Here is a 15,833-nt window from a genome sequence, read left to right on the forward strand (position 1 = left end):
AGACATCATTTGGAAACAAGATGGCGCCGGTGTGCCTGGCATGCCGTCTTGCGCTCTCAACCCTTATTATTGAACTCTATTTCAACTGTACCATTTTCACAACACACATATGCCATCTTTTAACCATCCTGTCTGTGCAAATAGAGCAGTACTAACACACAGACAACATAAACAACATGGTGTTCTTTTGTAGCTTGGAACATTAGCCGCAAGCTAATTCCACATGCCCTAGTGAACCATGTCCGAACATCACTGCTCCATGCCCAGGCGCAGAGCTCGTACCCTGGGCTGTCCTTGGAGAGAGGCTGGGCGCATGGAACAATGGCCCATGTGAGAACCAAGGGGAAGTGCACGGTAGTTCTAGCCTGATGGGAAGGCAATATGAGGGGGTAACGGCAGGCCTAGCTTTAGGGCAGGGGGGTGAGTGTAACTTGGATGGTTTTGGATAGGGGTAATAAATTGTACTTAAGTTAAAAACAATGATTTAATGAAGAAGTAAAAGTAGCCACCCAAACAAGGTTGGAAAATAACTTATACTCAAACACTCAAGTTACTGCTACTTGTATCATAAAATACTATTTAATTCTTGCAGGTACTTTACTTTACTTTTAAATATCTACGGCTCAAGAATTTCTTAAATTAATGAATTCACGTATCTCTATCATGGCTGTGGTGCAATAAGTTGAGGACTGCCCCATCAACTAGAGGGTTGCTAGTTTTGTCTTCATGCACTCAAATCACAATTATAGAAACAAACCACTCGCAGTAGTGCAAGTGCAAATATCTCTCGTGGAAACCTCAACTGAGTAAAACCATAAGCAAAATACAAATATGCCATTACAGTTATCATATTTATTAGGGACATTTATCATTCTTTCCTTGACACTGCCTTCAATACTGTAAACATCTGACAGAGGATGAGTGATGGGTTGACTCGGGGTCGAGCCACAGTAGAATTACACTTGTGTTAATATGGAAATTAACATATAAGTGAAACCCATACATCTGTCTATAGATGTGGTATAGCATAAGTGTCAGCAGTGTCAGTGAGGTGTCATTATACTGTATTATAAATGTAACATGAGGGAGGGGTCAGGGAGGGTCAACTTGCGGTGCACTGCATTACAGCTGTAAAGTGGTGAGCCAAAGGCGGAATTACAAGTGAAAATTGGATTTAAAAAAATATGGATATTTGGAAAAGTGAAAATGTAATAAAATAATTCAAATGTTAAAAAAAAATATATATATATATATATATATATATATATATATATATATATATATATATATATATATATATATATATATATATATAATCATAAAATTGTAGAAAAATATCTTAACAGTCCCCACCACATCAACCACACAAAAAAGTCTTGAGAGCATCAGGTCTACAATAGGGCTTAACCAAGTGCTTACAAGGATTATAACTTATAGAGTTATTAAACTTGGACTGAACCCATTATACATCGATATGAACACAACATAACACCAACACAATTTTGTCATATAGATATTGGAACAATAACTTAAAAGATGCACTATGGGACTTTTCTGGTGGGGATCTGGCATCTTTCTGTGAGTATAAAGTTGCACTTCTACATATCTGACCTGTAACTTAGACTGGTAGTGTCACCTATTAAATAATGTACAAAGACACAATCCTCCAGGCATAAAGACTACAGCGGCATATGGCAGCAAAGAGACCGTGCCCCACAAGCTAAAAGTTGCGAGCGCACACTTGATTTGAAACTCTTAAGTGTTCAAAGATCAGAGCACTGCACTTCTAGTTTCGTAAAAAGATTAAACTAGAAGTTTAATTATTTTTTTTAAATATGATGCAATCCTTCAGATAAATGCTTTTAATGCATAGAAGGCTGGTAACAAATCACACAGGAAGTAAAGTCACTAGTGCTAATCTAGGATGTAGACAGTGGATGTAAACAGACACATGTGAGGAACTACTTTTGTCTTCTTTCTTTTTAAAGAACGATTTTGCGGAGGACTAATGGATAATATGGATCTTTGCGTCTTTGTCACTGTCTATCCTGTAGTGTGTGGCAAGCTTAAATTTGTTTCTAAACCTGGATATTATCAGAACTACAGTAAATCAGAACCAAACCAAATCTACCCCCAAACTGAACCAGGCTCAAAACAGAACCAAGTGTAAGCACAGCCCATCGCAATACTTACACTTATCTATTCTGCAGCCCTATTCTAATGCAAGACTAGCTGACTTCCTTAGCAGCTGATGTGGCTGCTAGCTTGGTGCTTGGTGCTGACATTTCCAGGCTGAGGTGTGATATTGACAGACCCCTTGGTGAGTGGAGGAGTCCCCATGACGACAGCAGCCACAGCACCTCCGGAGCTGTTAACCCTTCACATGCACAACAACCGCCATGTTAGCCAATGTGCACTTATGATCAAAGCAGGAAAGAAGAGGAAAATCATGCAATCTGCAAAATTTATGGCAAAAACACTATATAAAATGGTGAAATATGACATTAATTTGAGAAAAGTTTGATTAAATTAAAGTAGAGAGATGAGCCATTGTCATCCATCAAAAACAAAACATGAATAAGCTATCATAATAATGAATGAATAATAAATATAGTGTACATTTTATGTTGAAGGGTCCACTACCTGATTAATGCCATCCATTTTTAGTTTTTGACCAACAGTAACATCTGTCAGGGGACTACAGATAAAAAATAGCCTTGTTGACTAATTCTGGCATATTTACAGAAATGTACATTGATATGCAGTTTCCCTGAAATAATTAAATACATCCATACATTTATTTATTTTTTTAATTTTTTTTAAGAACATAGAACCCTCCACACCCTCCTCATTTCTTTACCTGCATAGTACTTTTTCATTATTATGCTTTAGTTGTAAGTTGTAAATGTAATGCTGTTATAGAGGTCACAAAGACTTAAACTTATTCATTCACTGCTTTCTCTTTATAAGGTGCCCTCCAGCCCCTCCTCAGTCCTGGCCCTGTGTGGCTGGGCTTTCCTCTCTAATAGATTTGGAGCAGGTCCATTTGAGCAGATGTTACTGCGCCCCCTGCAGACTGAGGTGTCCCGCTCTGTTACAGACCATGGGTGCCCTGCAGCTAACCTCCTGTTCACTCAAAACATGACCTGCTAATCAGATGCACAAGCTAGCAGAAATAATGGAGATGGGCTAATTGTTAAAGGTGCACTATGTAACTTTTCTAGAGGAAAAGCCATTTTCTAGTGGAAAAGCCATTTTCTAGTGGAAAAGCCATCTGCTTGTGTCCATGGATATGTTATTGCTTTTCCACAATGTGGCATCAAACTATATCTTCATAGAGACAAGTAGATGGCATCACCAGACTAAGTTCAGATCAGTGGAGAGGCGATCCCGCTCACTCGTGTTTTTTTGTTGTTGTTTTTTTTTATACTTTTAACTGAATGAATAAATATGATACATATGTTGAATGCCACAATGTGGAACATTCTAGGCAAAGCAAAGAGTTTTTATCGCCCTTGAGCCAGGAAGTGCACTGTTAGGATACTAGTTGTTGTGCCTGCTGCAGCAAAACTCTGCTCTGGTCTCTGAAAGTTGTGAAAAGTGCTTATAAACTCATCATAGTGAACAATATAAGAATAATTTAATCTCCTCATGGAGAAATTTGGCTTGGAGCAGTTTTTCACATTTTAAGACAGTAAAAATCAGGTACAGCACTTTTATATGATATAGGTTACTATAAAGCATTGAGATAGCAATCTATTTTTATATTCTGTTCTGATCTCTCTTAGTTTAACTTTCATTTCATATTCATTTATTATTTTCTATATACTACATTGTTCTGTCTCTTGAGGATACTTCCAGATTGTACACTAAAATGACTAGACTGGCATCTCGCTGTGTAACCATGAACCATGCATTTGCAATCTGCCGTTACAATGTTCTGTGCATTGACTTATAAGCTAGCCAGTGCATATTATGGGATGGATGCTGTATTGTCACTAGAGAAATAAAGACAAGTTGTACAATCAAGTGAGGAGACAGTAGCGTGCAGTACTGTTCAATAATGCCATTCCAGAACTTCCTGTATCACTTTTAGGGTCGATAAAGCGGCTGTCTAATCTAATGTTCAGAGCTGGATCAATGAAGCTAAGGCAGGCAGCGCATGAATTGTACAATGCTTATTTATTATTTATTATACAGTTTAAAAAAATTGAAAAAATCATACTTTTGTAGAAATATAGTGCAATTATAAAATGTTTGGTGATTTGGTGATGTACACTACTTTTCTAACTAAATATAAAAGTAGACATTTGGAAAAACTGTAAAAAAAAAAAAAAAAAAAAAAGTAACTACATATAATGTGTACTTAGCCTTAAAAATGTGAAACACAGAACTAGTGGACTCACCTACTGGATTACAAGCATAATTTATTCACAGTGATGAGTACTTTTCACAACTTTCAGTAACCAAGGCAGAGTTTTGTCGTCACAGTAAAGCTAACAACAACTAGCATGCTACAGTGCACTTCCTGATTATCGGACAATGAAATGCTTTATAATTAGGTGCAAACAACACATGGTGGATTTAATTTGGCCTCAAGAGCTGCTTATACAATATATTGGTACTGGGGCAAGACACATTTTGTTCAAGTAGGGACAAATCGGGTACAGGGCCTTTAATTCATGGTGTCACATTATGTGGCAATTATAAAATAAAAATTTTCTTTCTCTCTTTCCAACCAGAATGTCACAGGTTCAAATCTCACTGGAAGTAGGTTTACATTGCCTCTGTGCCCTTAAGCACGAACATCAATGGGTATTTTATAACCAAAACGGAACAACGGATTTTCTTGTTCACGGGTAAAAGCTAAAGCTGCTAATATAATAACATTAAGTCAACTTAGCATTAGCTGATAGCACACTTTCTTCCCTTCTAACAGGGAGTGACTGGAGCTCTCCGAGGCTGCAGTGGAGATGCCCCATGCTGGCTTGTTGTTCGACATCGTTCATTATTAATTCATCAGCGGCGTATTGATTGTGTATTCACGTGGAGGGGGGAGGAAGGCAGTCATATTAGCCGCCTCTTCCCCCAGAGCTGATGTTTCTTATCGGGGCTAGACACAGGATGGGGCGTGCGATACTTCCATACCACAGCGGAAAGATTAAGCCGGGTAGGAAGGACACAGCAAGGTGAAAAGGCAAGATTCCAGCAATAGGATTTATGAATGGGGCTATAGGCTATGGCAATACAGAAAATGCATTTAACTTAATCTATTAAAAAAAGTTAACAATAAAAAGATAAAGGTGCACTATGCAACTTTTCTAATGGAGAGTACACCTTCTGCTTGTCTTCATAGAGATTTTATTGCTTTGCCTAGAATGTTCCGACAGTATTGCATTCAACTTGTCTGTTTAAAATACTCAACTGATGGTTTGTAGTTTTTATAGTTTTCAACGTTTTGAGCTGAACAGTATATTATAGAGTATCGGAGTGTGATGTCATATTAGAGTGTGTTCCCGTATTGGGTTGTGATATCATATCGGAATGTGATTTCGTATCGGAATGTGATGTTATTACAAAATGTGATATCATAACAGAATAAAATGTCATATCGGAATGTGATGTCATAGCAGATGAGGGAATTAGATTTTCGTTTAGATTTTTATTTTAAAAAACAAATATCCAAAAAGAAAAATCTATGTTGAACCTGCTCATCATTTATAAAATCACAAAGGCTACAATAATAATTATATAGATAAAGGAATGTCCTCTGCAAAGAACAAAAAAATCCTGTCTCTCTATAGAAAAATACTGTTGCCAGATTCTCCACCAGAAAAGTAACATTTTGCACCTTCAGTGATAAAAACTTTCAGTAACGCGTCATAATAACTGAAACAAAATTTGCCTTACTAAAGCATGAACCACTTAATTCATAATAAAGACATAGTTTATTAAACAAAATTCAGCCTTAGAAACTGCTTAATTAATACCCTAACTCCTAAACCCTTAATTAAGAATTAAGTCTTTGTTCATGCTTTATTAAGGTTAATTAAGAAGGTATTATAATGTGTTATCCACATTACAAATTGTATCATTTAAAAAGAACAGCAAACTTCTCTAGGCTAAGACAATTATCCTGCTGAATCATGCTTACACTTGACAGCCACTTTGCTAGCCTTAAACTTTAAACCACTCTAATGTGATTGTGGTGCTAGCATTGAGATAGCCTCTTATGCTAGCGTGGCTCTCAACTCATTTGAATCTGCACTGCCTGTAAGCGACTCCACTGTCTCAATTAGTGATTCACTCGAAGCTAAACTCACAACCAGTCATCTAGATTAAATATTTACTAACGCGGAGGATCATATGGGCACTTACACTTGACTGGCAATCAACACAACCACGTTAAATGTTAGCAAGCAAATGATATCGTGTGCTACAGATCTGTGGAAATCTATGAGCATGTGGGTAATTTTGTGTTGTAGTTTGGGAGACTTTATGATCCCAACACCCAACAAACTTGTTTCTCCAGTAGGACTTCATGGACATGTATTTGTAGATCTATAAACTACATTCATTGAACCTTTTAAGACATAAAAAAATAGTCCTCATGCTTATACATCAAGTTCAAGGTCATTAAAAAATGAACAAATAAGTGTCATAATGTGCATAGACTGTGGCCCGTATAATACTTTTTATACTGGAATGTCATGTCATTTCGGAATGAGGTTTCATTTTGCAATGCGATATCATATCGGAATGTGCTGTCACATCAGAATGTGATGAAATTTTGGAAAGTGATGTTATATCGGAATGCAATGTCATTATCAGGATGTGATGTCATATCAGAATGTGGAGTCATTTTGGAATGTGCTGTCATATCAGAATGAAACGTCATTTCAAAAGATGATGTCATATCAGTTCAGAATGTGATGTCATATCGGAATGTCTAAGGCAAGATAAATCCTTTTAATGCCATACTCTAGAATATTCCATGGACAAAAAAGTTACATAGTACACAATTAAATAAAGAAATAGAGCTCTTCTATATTTGCTCTTATTTGTCATGTTGCCAGTATCGGTGTAAAGCACTATATCTGCTAACATTAACTGCAGTATTTTTTTTCTTTTTAATTGCTTGTCTCTCATCTGGGCTGTGAGTCATCGCAGATCGAGCCTTCATGCACCGAAGAGAAAGAAAAAAGCCAATCGTGAAAAAGCACAGAACACAGTATAGGTTTAGGTTTGAAAAATGAATTATAAAGGCCTGCAGCAGCCAGTGGTTTCCAATGCAGCTACATCCACTAAAGGGGTTATTTTTAGCTACACTGCCTTGTCAAGACCGAGGAGCGGAGAGAGAACACCCCACTACCCCCCTCTCCCCCCAGCCTTTCGGATAACAAGGGGGAACCACATAGGAGAGGAGCGGGGGTACACATACGAGAAGTAGTAGAAATATAATATGGTATGGGTCCCTCGATGTATAGGATATGTAAATGTATGGGGTCAGAAGAGTACGCTAATTTGCCTTGCCTTTAGATGTTATTCGAGAAGTGATTTCGTGAATGAAAGTATAGGTATATAGGTATTTTTATGGTCTTGTGTGTAATTGTTAAGATCAAGGTCCTACAGGCTTAGTAAATTATGGAAAGCGTACACTTGTATTTATTTTATTTATTGTGGTATGAGAGAAAAAGATGTCAAGTATAGAATAAGGGGATTTTAGAAGACATTTCTGAACATATCAATCAAGCATTTCTTTAGATGCACTATGTAACTTTTTCTAGTGTGGAGTGTGTCATCTGCTTGTTTCCATGGAGATGGCTTTTAACTATTACTAGGACTATTGCTTTGCCTGGAATGTTCCACAATATTGCATTTAACTTATCTATGGTGCATTTATTTAATTACAGGCATTTTTGTTGCTCAAAAATACTACTTGAATAACATGTTTTCTTACTGTGAGTGGGGTCACCTCTCCACAGATCTAACCTGTTGCATGCCCTTGTGGTATCACCAGCTTGTCTCCATGGAGATAGATAAGTTTAATGCCATACTGTAGAACATTGTTGTGATGGCAGACATGCAGAAAAGTTACATAGTGCACCTTTAATGATTGCCTATAACTTGACTCAAACCTGTCACATTCAAATGCTATGAAAAATTATCTTTCTTGTGTGACCATAAAAATACATTATTGTTTTTATTTCATGCTTATAAAATTTGCGTTTATTTCATTATCTCTAGATGTAGCATTGAAATTGATCTTAATTAGTATGAACAATCCCTACTAAGGACAGCCCCAATGCTATTAATATACTCAGGAACTACCATCTACCTCGAGAGCAAAATGACATTGCAAAAGCCCATGTCAGAACCCTATTTTATGCTGAATATTTTAGTAGTGAAATAGTATATTGACTTTGTACAAACTGTTTACATTAAACTTTACATGTTTCTAAGATTGAGTTAGCCACTGGACAACAACCATTTGACAATTATCACCTATCCATAATAGATATGGATTTTGTTTGAGCTAATTAACATTTGGGAAGGATGATGTAAGATCAATTATTCATAAGTAAAAGTAAAGGTCAAACAGATATTACCCTTGACCAAAACAGGCAAAAACAATGCTAAGTGTGACTAATTAGTATTATGAATAGGAGAATAAAAAACAGAAAACCAGGTCTAAAGTGTGTCTACACAACCAAGACAAAACAAGAGATTATATCAATGAGTTAAACCAAAGCCAGTCATAAACCAGGTATAAAGCAAGGTTAAATCAGGACTATACTAAGCGTGCATTCACACTTGAGCTTAGTTTAGTTCTCATGTAGATTTGGTTTTGGTCCTGTTCTAGTTCTGGTTTAGTCCTGGTCTAGTCCAGGTTTAGCTCTGGATTTAGTCTTAATTTAGTCCCAGTTTAATTTAGTTTATGTACAAGTGTGAACACAGCCTAAAACCAAGTTAGGTCTAATATGTCTACAGGAGATCTACACCCACAATCAAATCCACTCTAATCCCAGGCTTCATCATGAACAAACCAGGACCAAAATGAGTCCTAAACCAGAACTTAAAGGTGCACTATGTAACTTTTTTCTGGTGAAGTGTACAGCACCTGCTTGTACATGCATTGTCTGAAATGTTCGACAGTATAGCATTAAACTTATCTTGCATTTAATAACTTTGTGCATACCCTTATTTGTATTTGTATTTATTCAGTGTGTTTTACGTTGCACTTTGTCACAGAAGTAAGTTCCTAGTTTGTGAACTGTGTTCACAAACGATGGCAATAAAACTCTTCTGATTCTGATAAATTACTTCTTTCTTTTTTTTTGTGCTTGAAAATCCCCTGGAAAAAAAACATGCATGTTTGCTCTGAGCGGATTGCCTCTCCACGGATCTGACCTGTAACTTGGCCTGCGTGCATGGTGGTGTGATTTTATGCCTCCATGCAGACAGATAAGTTTAATGCCATATTGTGGAACATTCTTGACAATGCATCAATAATCTCCATAGAGCCAAGCACAAGCAGGTGGCGGACCCTTAACTAGAAAAGTTACGTAGTGCGCCCACTTTTAATCTATTACATCTACTCATCGGGGCTGCAAACAAGATTTTATGTGTCACTAAACCTGTTATCGATCCACGTACCTGAATTGCGGAGCCTGATTGCTCTTGAGCCCGTAGAAACCCGCGGACAGGGTCAAAAGCCAGCGCGGCACAAAATTCCCATTCTCACATTCCAAGTACGGCGCAGACCACTTCACGTGCGTCTTATCCGGAATATAACTCTCCCCACGTTTCAACGAATTGTCCACCGACGTAAAATCCTGACTGAGCACCCTTTTGTGAAACGTGGGCTTCTTTTTCCTGTCTTTCACCCCGTGGTACCACTCCGTCTCCGCGCTCCGGTTACGCAGGTGTCGGTGCGCTTCCCCGGATAGATCTTGCAGGACTATCTCCCCGCCTGCCCGCGTCGCCTGGAGCAGCACATCGGGCCCTACCACTGAGGAATCCACGTTAAAAGTCACAACTGCGCGCTGAATCTTGTCATCTCCTTCCAGTATGCTCCTAACCAACGCGTGATACCATTCTATATCCCTCCGCAGACTCTGCTCCCTGGACCTGTTGGCTTGCAAGATCATGTTGAGGAAGTTGGTGGCGTGCAGCACTGTATCCAAGACGCTGCCCATGGACTCCGAGCTTCCCCGCAGTGAGGTGAGCTCGAACCGGCGACTGCAATTGGCTTGCGCTAACGTACTCGAGTCCCCGGTGTGCAGAAACGCGGTAACCACTCCGGGCTCGTCATCCGTGCGTTTCTGCTGGTGGTGGGGCTTACCGAGGTACGCCAGATGATGATACCCGGAGCGGCGCGTCTCCTGCTCGGGTAAGATCCCTTCACCACCTCCACCGCCTCCTCCTCCTCCTCTTCTGGCTACAAGTCGTTTACCGAGAAATGCGCCGTGGTTGGATCCGTGCACGATTCCCACTTGAAGAAGCAGCAGCGGCAGTAGCAGCAGCGAAAGGCGAAGTACATCCATGTCTTCCTGACCCCCCTGGCTGGCGGGAGCGTCCACAGATGTTGATATAGGGGATGGGTCGCCTTTGCAGTGTTCAAATCCCTCTTAGCTTCATACAGCTTGTTGATGTGATAGAACTAGTAGTCGTTTCTCCTCTCCTCTTCTTCAGTGCCGTAGTTAAGACGCGTTTCCACCTCCTCGACACAAAGGGGGCGGGTTAACTAACGAACGTATTGTTATGGTTAATATATATCTGGCTGTATGTATATTTTTAGCTTGGAGAGGAGCGCACACTTGGCCCGAGAACGCACTCCGCCCTCTCCTTATCGCTCGGAGTGGAAGATGTGCGGAACAAGCGAAGAGCAGGCACCGTTAAAACCCGTGTTTGCGCGCAGCTCATTGGCCCTCGCGGCTGTCAATCAAAAGCGGAGGCTGCCTCAGACACGTGAAGCTGTTACCAAGAGATGCAACACAACCAACGACGTCTGTTTTTTGGTTGTTGGGGGTTTTTTTTGGAGGTGAACCGCGGGGAAAGATGCGAATATGTTTGGGGAGTCGTTTGGAAATCCCTGCGTCATGGGGGAATGCGTCGTGTTTGTTCAAGGTTCACGCGTAAAATGGGCATCAATCAAGTGGTTCAACAAGTGGCCGGTGATTCATATTCCCTCAGACATGTTTTTGTACAGCCTAGTCATCATTATGTCTTTGTCATATTGCGTTGCAGTTGATGTCACGCAGTAGCCTACTTAATGGCCTTTAAGCTATAATGGATAGGGGCAAAAACAGTGTCAAAAGGCCAATTCTATGGTATGGTACAGTTCATTGGGGGGATTCCAGTGTAGCAAGTTTACACTGGAATCCAAGTTTAGCATAGTTTAAAAATAGCAAGAGAAAAGCAATATGCAATCAAAAATCTATTAGGGGTATTACACTTCTATAGGGTATTAACTACTAACACACTGGGCTACGTATTTAGATCACGATGTTACCTTTTATTGTTTTGAAAATGCTATATTCACTGAAAACAATGTATTAACATGCTCTGAGTCCCCACAGCCTTTGCTCCCCATGCTAAGTCACTCCCTCTTCAGAGCACTATCAGAGTCTGTGCATTCTGCTATTGAAACTACTGAACATCGCACCAAGTTTGTGAAGTTTTGTTTTGAACATTTGTGAAAAAGTATCTTGTGGGAGCATGGGTGACGTGGGCTGAGTTTTGGATATTCTTGTACTGCTAAGCGTAAGGAGGGATCAAATAGTGTCTGGGATATATTACACATGCATGAATGGATGACATATAAAACCTCTTGAGGCATGTTTTTCACAAGGGAATAGTGTTTTAATGTGGAAAAGCTGCAAAAAGTTGATTTCGCTTAATACCCCTTCTAAATACTGTTACACATAGACTTAAATCTAAAACAACATTGTGCAACATATGCACAGAATAACTAGCAGGTAAAGAGATTTCAGTGAATAAATATTATGGAATTATGGATCATTATGGAGTATCATTATTTAACAGGCCTATAAATGAGAAAGTTTAACGTTGGTAGATTTTCGTTTTAGATATTTCCAATGAAAATACTCTCCTCAAAGAACTGACTTTCTGAAGTATGGCATTATACACAAATCTATCTTAATTTGTGTATAAGGCCATACACGAATGCATTTGCAAAACAAATGCATTTTCGCTGTGAGCAGACTCCTCTCTCCACAGATCTGACCTGGAACTTGGACTGATGGCACTACCTGCCTGTCTCCATGAAGATAAGTTTAATGCCGTACTGTGGGACATTGAGACAAGCAGGTAGTGAATCTTTCACAAGAAAAATTAGACAGTACAGCTTTAAATTACTGTCTAAGTAAATATGGCATACTATTCATAATTACCAGTGATGGAAGGTAACAAAGTACAAAACATATACAGGAGATATTTGTTACTTCCTACTCCAATAGTAAAGTAAAAAGTAAAAGTAAAACATACTTTTCTTTATGGTCTGAGACCTGCTGGAATGGCTGAGAGTTCATTTTAGCGCATTTAGTCAATTGAATCGTATAAAATTAGACTCTTTTTTTTAATCATTACATTTGATTCCTTAATAGTTGATAATCCCTGTGAAGTACTTTTTACTCCTAAAGTACATTTTTAAAAGGGTGCTTCATTACTTTTGTTTATACTTTTTTTTTTTGCTTCTGTATCTGTACTTTTACTTTAGTAACAAATTCGAGTCCTTCTTCTACCACTGATTACTACTTATAAGTGGTTATTATTAGTCAATTTGCCGTAGTTGGTAAGTTTAATTTCCTTCGGTTATCACCAAAAACAAAATTGGCTGTAGCATATTCACTGTAGAATTAACATAAACACATATGCATATTGATTAAGAAAAATATAGGCTACAAATATGAAACTATTATCACCTTTACATATGCAAAATGAATATGCAAATGATTGTACACAAAAAGCCGGTCCTATGGTCTGATGCTCCCCAAAGGAAAGGCTAAATGGAAAGGTGTTTGCGTACTGTAGGCTTGTTAGCTAATCAAACAAGCAGCGTTGCCTACAGTGCATCACCATAGCGACCACAGCTGCCCATCAAACTGTGCCACAAGTTGACAGAGGAGGAAATTACTACATATATGCTAGTTTATGGGAATTGTACTGCAGGTATTTGTAGATGTTTAGTTTAAAATATCAATCACCGATAGGCAGAGTGTCAGAATGGTTAGTGCCCTCACCCTCCAACCAGGAGATTGTGGGTTTGGACCTCATACCTTGTATTTCTTAGAGTGGAGAGCATCTTACTGTGGGCTCTTTTAAGGTACTCTCCCACCACCCAAGACATGCGTGAGTTAAGTGCTGTAAGTGTGTTATTGATAATACCAACAATAGATGTATGGCAGCAGCCCCTTTGCTTGAAGCAGTATGTAACTTTTTTGACATATACTAAAATAAACCTTTCCGCTTCTTTTTCTTTATTGCTCTTAAAAAAAAAACGTACTTAACTTATTACAGGCTTATAGTAGTATAATTATGTTGTTTTTTTAAATTCACATCACATTATCACACTTACCCCATTTGAACAAGAAAAATATATTTTTTTAATATAATTTCCTTAGATTCAATGCAATCCATCCATTCATTTTTTTCCGCTTTATCCGGGGACGGGTTGTGAAGGCAGCAGTTTCAGTAGGGAGGCCCAGACTTCCCTCTCCACACACATCTCCTCCAGCTCCTCCAGGAGAATCTCGTGGCGTTCCCAGGCCAGCCGAGAGACATAGTCCCTGCAGCGTGTCTTGGGTCTTCCCCTGGGCCTCCTCCCGGTAGCACATGCCCAGAACACCTCCTCAGGGAGGCGTCCAGGAAGCATCCAGAACAGATGTCCAAGCCACCTCAGGTGGCTCCTCTCGACATGGAGGAGCAGCAACTCTTCTCCGAGCTCCTCCCATGTGACTCAGCTCCTCACCCTAGCTCTAAAGAAGGGCCCAGCCACCCTACAGAGGAAACTCATTTTGACCGCTTGTATCCGTGATCTTGTCCTTTCGGTCATTACCCAAAGCTCATGACCACAGGTGAGGGTAGGACACATAGATTGACCGGTAAATCGAGAGCTTTTCTTTTGGACTCAGCTCCTTCTTTACCACAACAGTCCGATACAGCGACCGCATCACTGCAGGCGCTGCACCAATTCGCCCGTCAAGCTAACGCTCCATCCTTCCCTCCCTCGTGAACAAGACCCCGAGATACTTGAACTCTTCCACTTGAGGCAAGGACTCTCCACCCACCTGGAGAGGGCAAACCACCTTTTTCCGGTCGAGAACTATGGCCTCGGATTTGAAATAGCTGATTTTCAGCTCCCAAACCAGACCCTCTCTGGCCCCTAGTTGCGCTTAGAAATTCTGTCCATAAAAACAATGAGCATAACCCTGGAGGAGTCCAACATGCTCTGGGAACTGGTCTGACTTACTGTCGGCAATGCGAACACAGCTCCTGCTCCAGTCATACAGGGACCGGACAGCCCTTAACAAAGGGCCGTGGACCCCATACTCCCTGGACCCCCGATACCACCAGAGACATGGTCGAATGCCTTTTCCAGATCCACATAACACATGTGGACTGGTTGGGTAAATGCCCATAAACCCTCAAGGATGGAGAGTATAGAGCTGGTCCAGTGTTCCACGACCGGGATGAAAACCACACTGCTCTTCCTGAATCCGAGGTTCGACTATCGGTCGGATTCTCCTCTCCAGTATCCTGGAATAGACTTTACTGGGGAGGCTGAGGAATATGATTCCTCTGCAGTGGGAACATACCCTCCGGTTCCCCTTATTAAACAGAGGGACCACCACCCCAGTCTGCCAGTGCACAGGCACTGTCAGTGACCACCATGACTACTCAAGACGGCTCTCATCCACCCTTCCCATCCACCTTGCCACTGAGAAGCTTGCCAACCACCTCAGTGACTTCAGCAAGGGTGATGGATGAGTCTGCCTCCAAGTCCTCAGTCTCTACTTCCTCCTCGGAAGACATGACAGTGGGATTGAGGAGATCCTCAAAAAAAATTTTTCCATCGTCCAACAACGTCCTCAGTCAAGGTCAGCAGTTCTCCACCCACACTGTAAACAGTGTTGGTGAAGCACTGCTTCCCCCTCCTGAGGCATCAGAGGGTTTGCCAGAATTTCTTTGAGGCCAACAGATAGTTCTCCCCCATGGTCTCCCCAAACTTCTCCCAACCCCAAGTTTTTGCCTCAGTGACTGCACAGGCTGCGGCATGCTTGGCCTGACAGTACCTGTCAGCTGCCTCAGGAGTCCCACAAGCCAACAAGGCCTGAGAGACCTTACAACCACAGTTACGAGCAACCACATCAACAATGAAGGTGGAGAACATGGCCAACTTGGACTCCATGTCCCCAACCTCCCTCTGGATGGTGGAGAAGCTGTCCTAGAGGCGTGCGTTGAAGACCCTGCTGACAGAAGGCTCCACCAGATGTTCCCAACAGACCCTCATGATACGCTTGAGCCTGCCAGGTCTGTCCAGCTTCCTCCTCTACCAGTGGATCCAACTTACAACCATGTGGTGATCTGTTGACAGCTCTACTCTTCTCTTCACCTGAATGTCCAAGACACATGGCTGAAGGTCAGATGACATGATGACAAAGTCGATCATGGACCTCCAACCCAGGGTGTCCTGCTGCCACATGGACTTATGGACACCCTTGTGCTCGAACATGGTGTTTGTTATGGACAAACTGTGGCTAGCACAGAAGTCCAATAACTGAACACCACTCGGGTTCAGATCAGTGAGG

At 40.6% G+C, this 15,833-nt stretch overlaps 1 protein-coding gene across 1 annotated transcript in view; it reads right to left on the reverse strand.

The window, feature by feature from the left end:
• The window catches only part of gpr158a (G protein-coupled receptor 158a), a 64,708-nt gene extending 54,161 nt beyond the window's left edge, over positions 1-10,547 (reverse strand). Inside the window, exon 1 of the mRNA XM_033986271.2 lies at positions 9,658-10,547. Within this exon, the coding sequence (XP_033842162.1) occupies positions 9,658-10,547 (890 nt within the window). The remainder of the gene's footprint in view (positions 1-9,657) is intronic.
• Between the last annotated feature and the right edge of the window lie 5,286 nt (positions 10,548-15,833).

Source organism: Periophthalmus magnuspinnatus, chromosome 20, assembly GCF_009829125.3.
Source record: "Periophthalmus magnuspinnatus isolate fPerMag1 chromosome 20, fPerMag1.2.pri, whole genome shotgun sequence".
Taxonomy (NCBI): domain Eukaryota; kingdom Metazoa; phylum Chordata; class Actinopteri; order Gobiiformes; family Gobiidae; genus Periophthalmus; species Periophthalmus magnuspinnatus.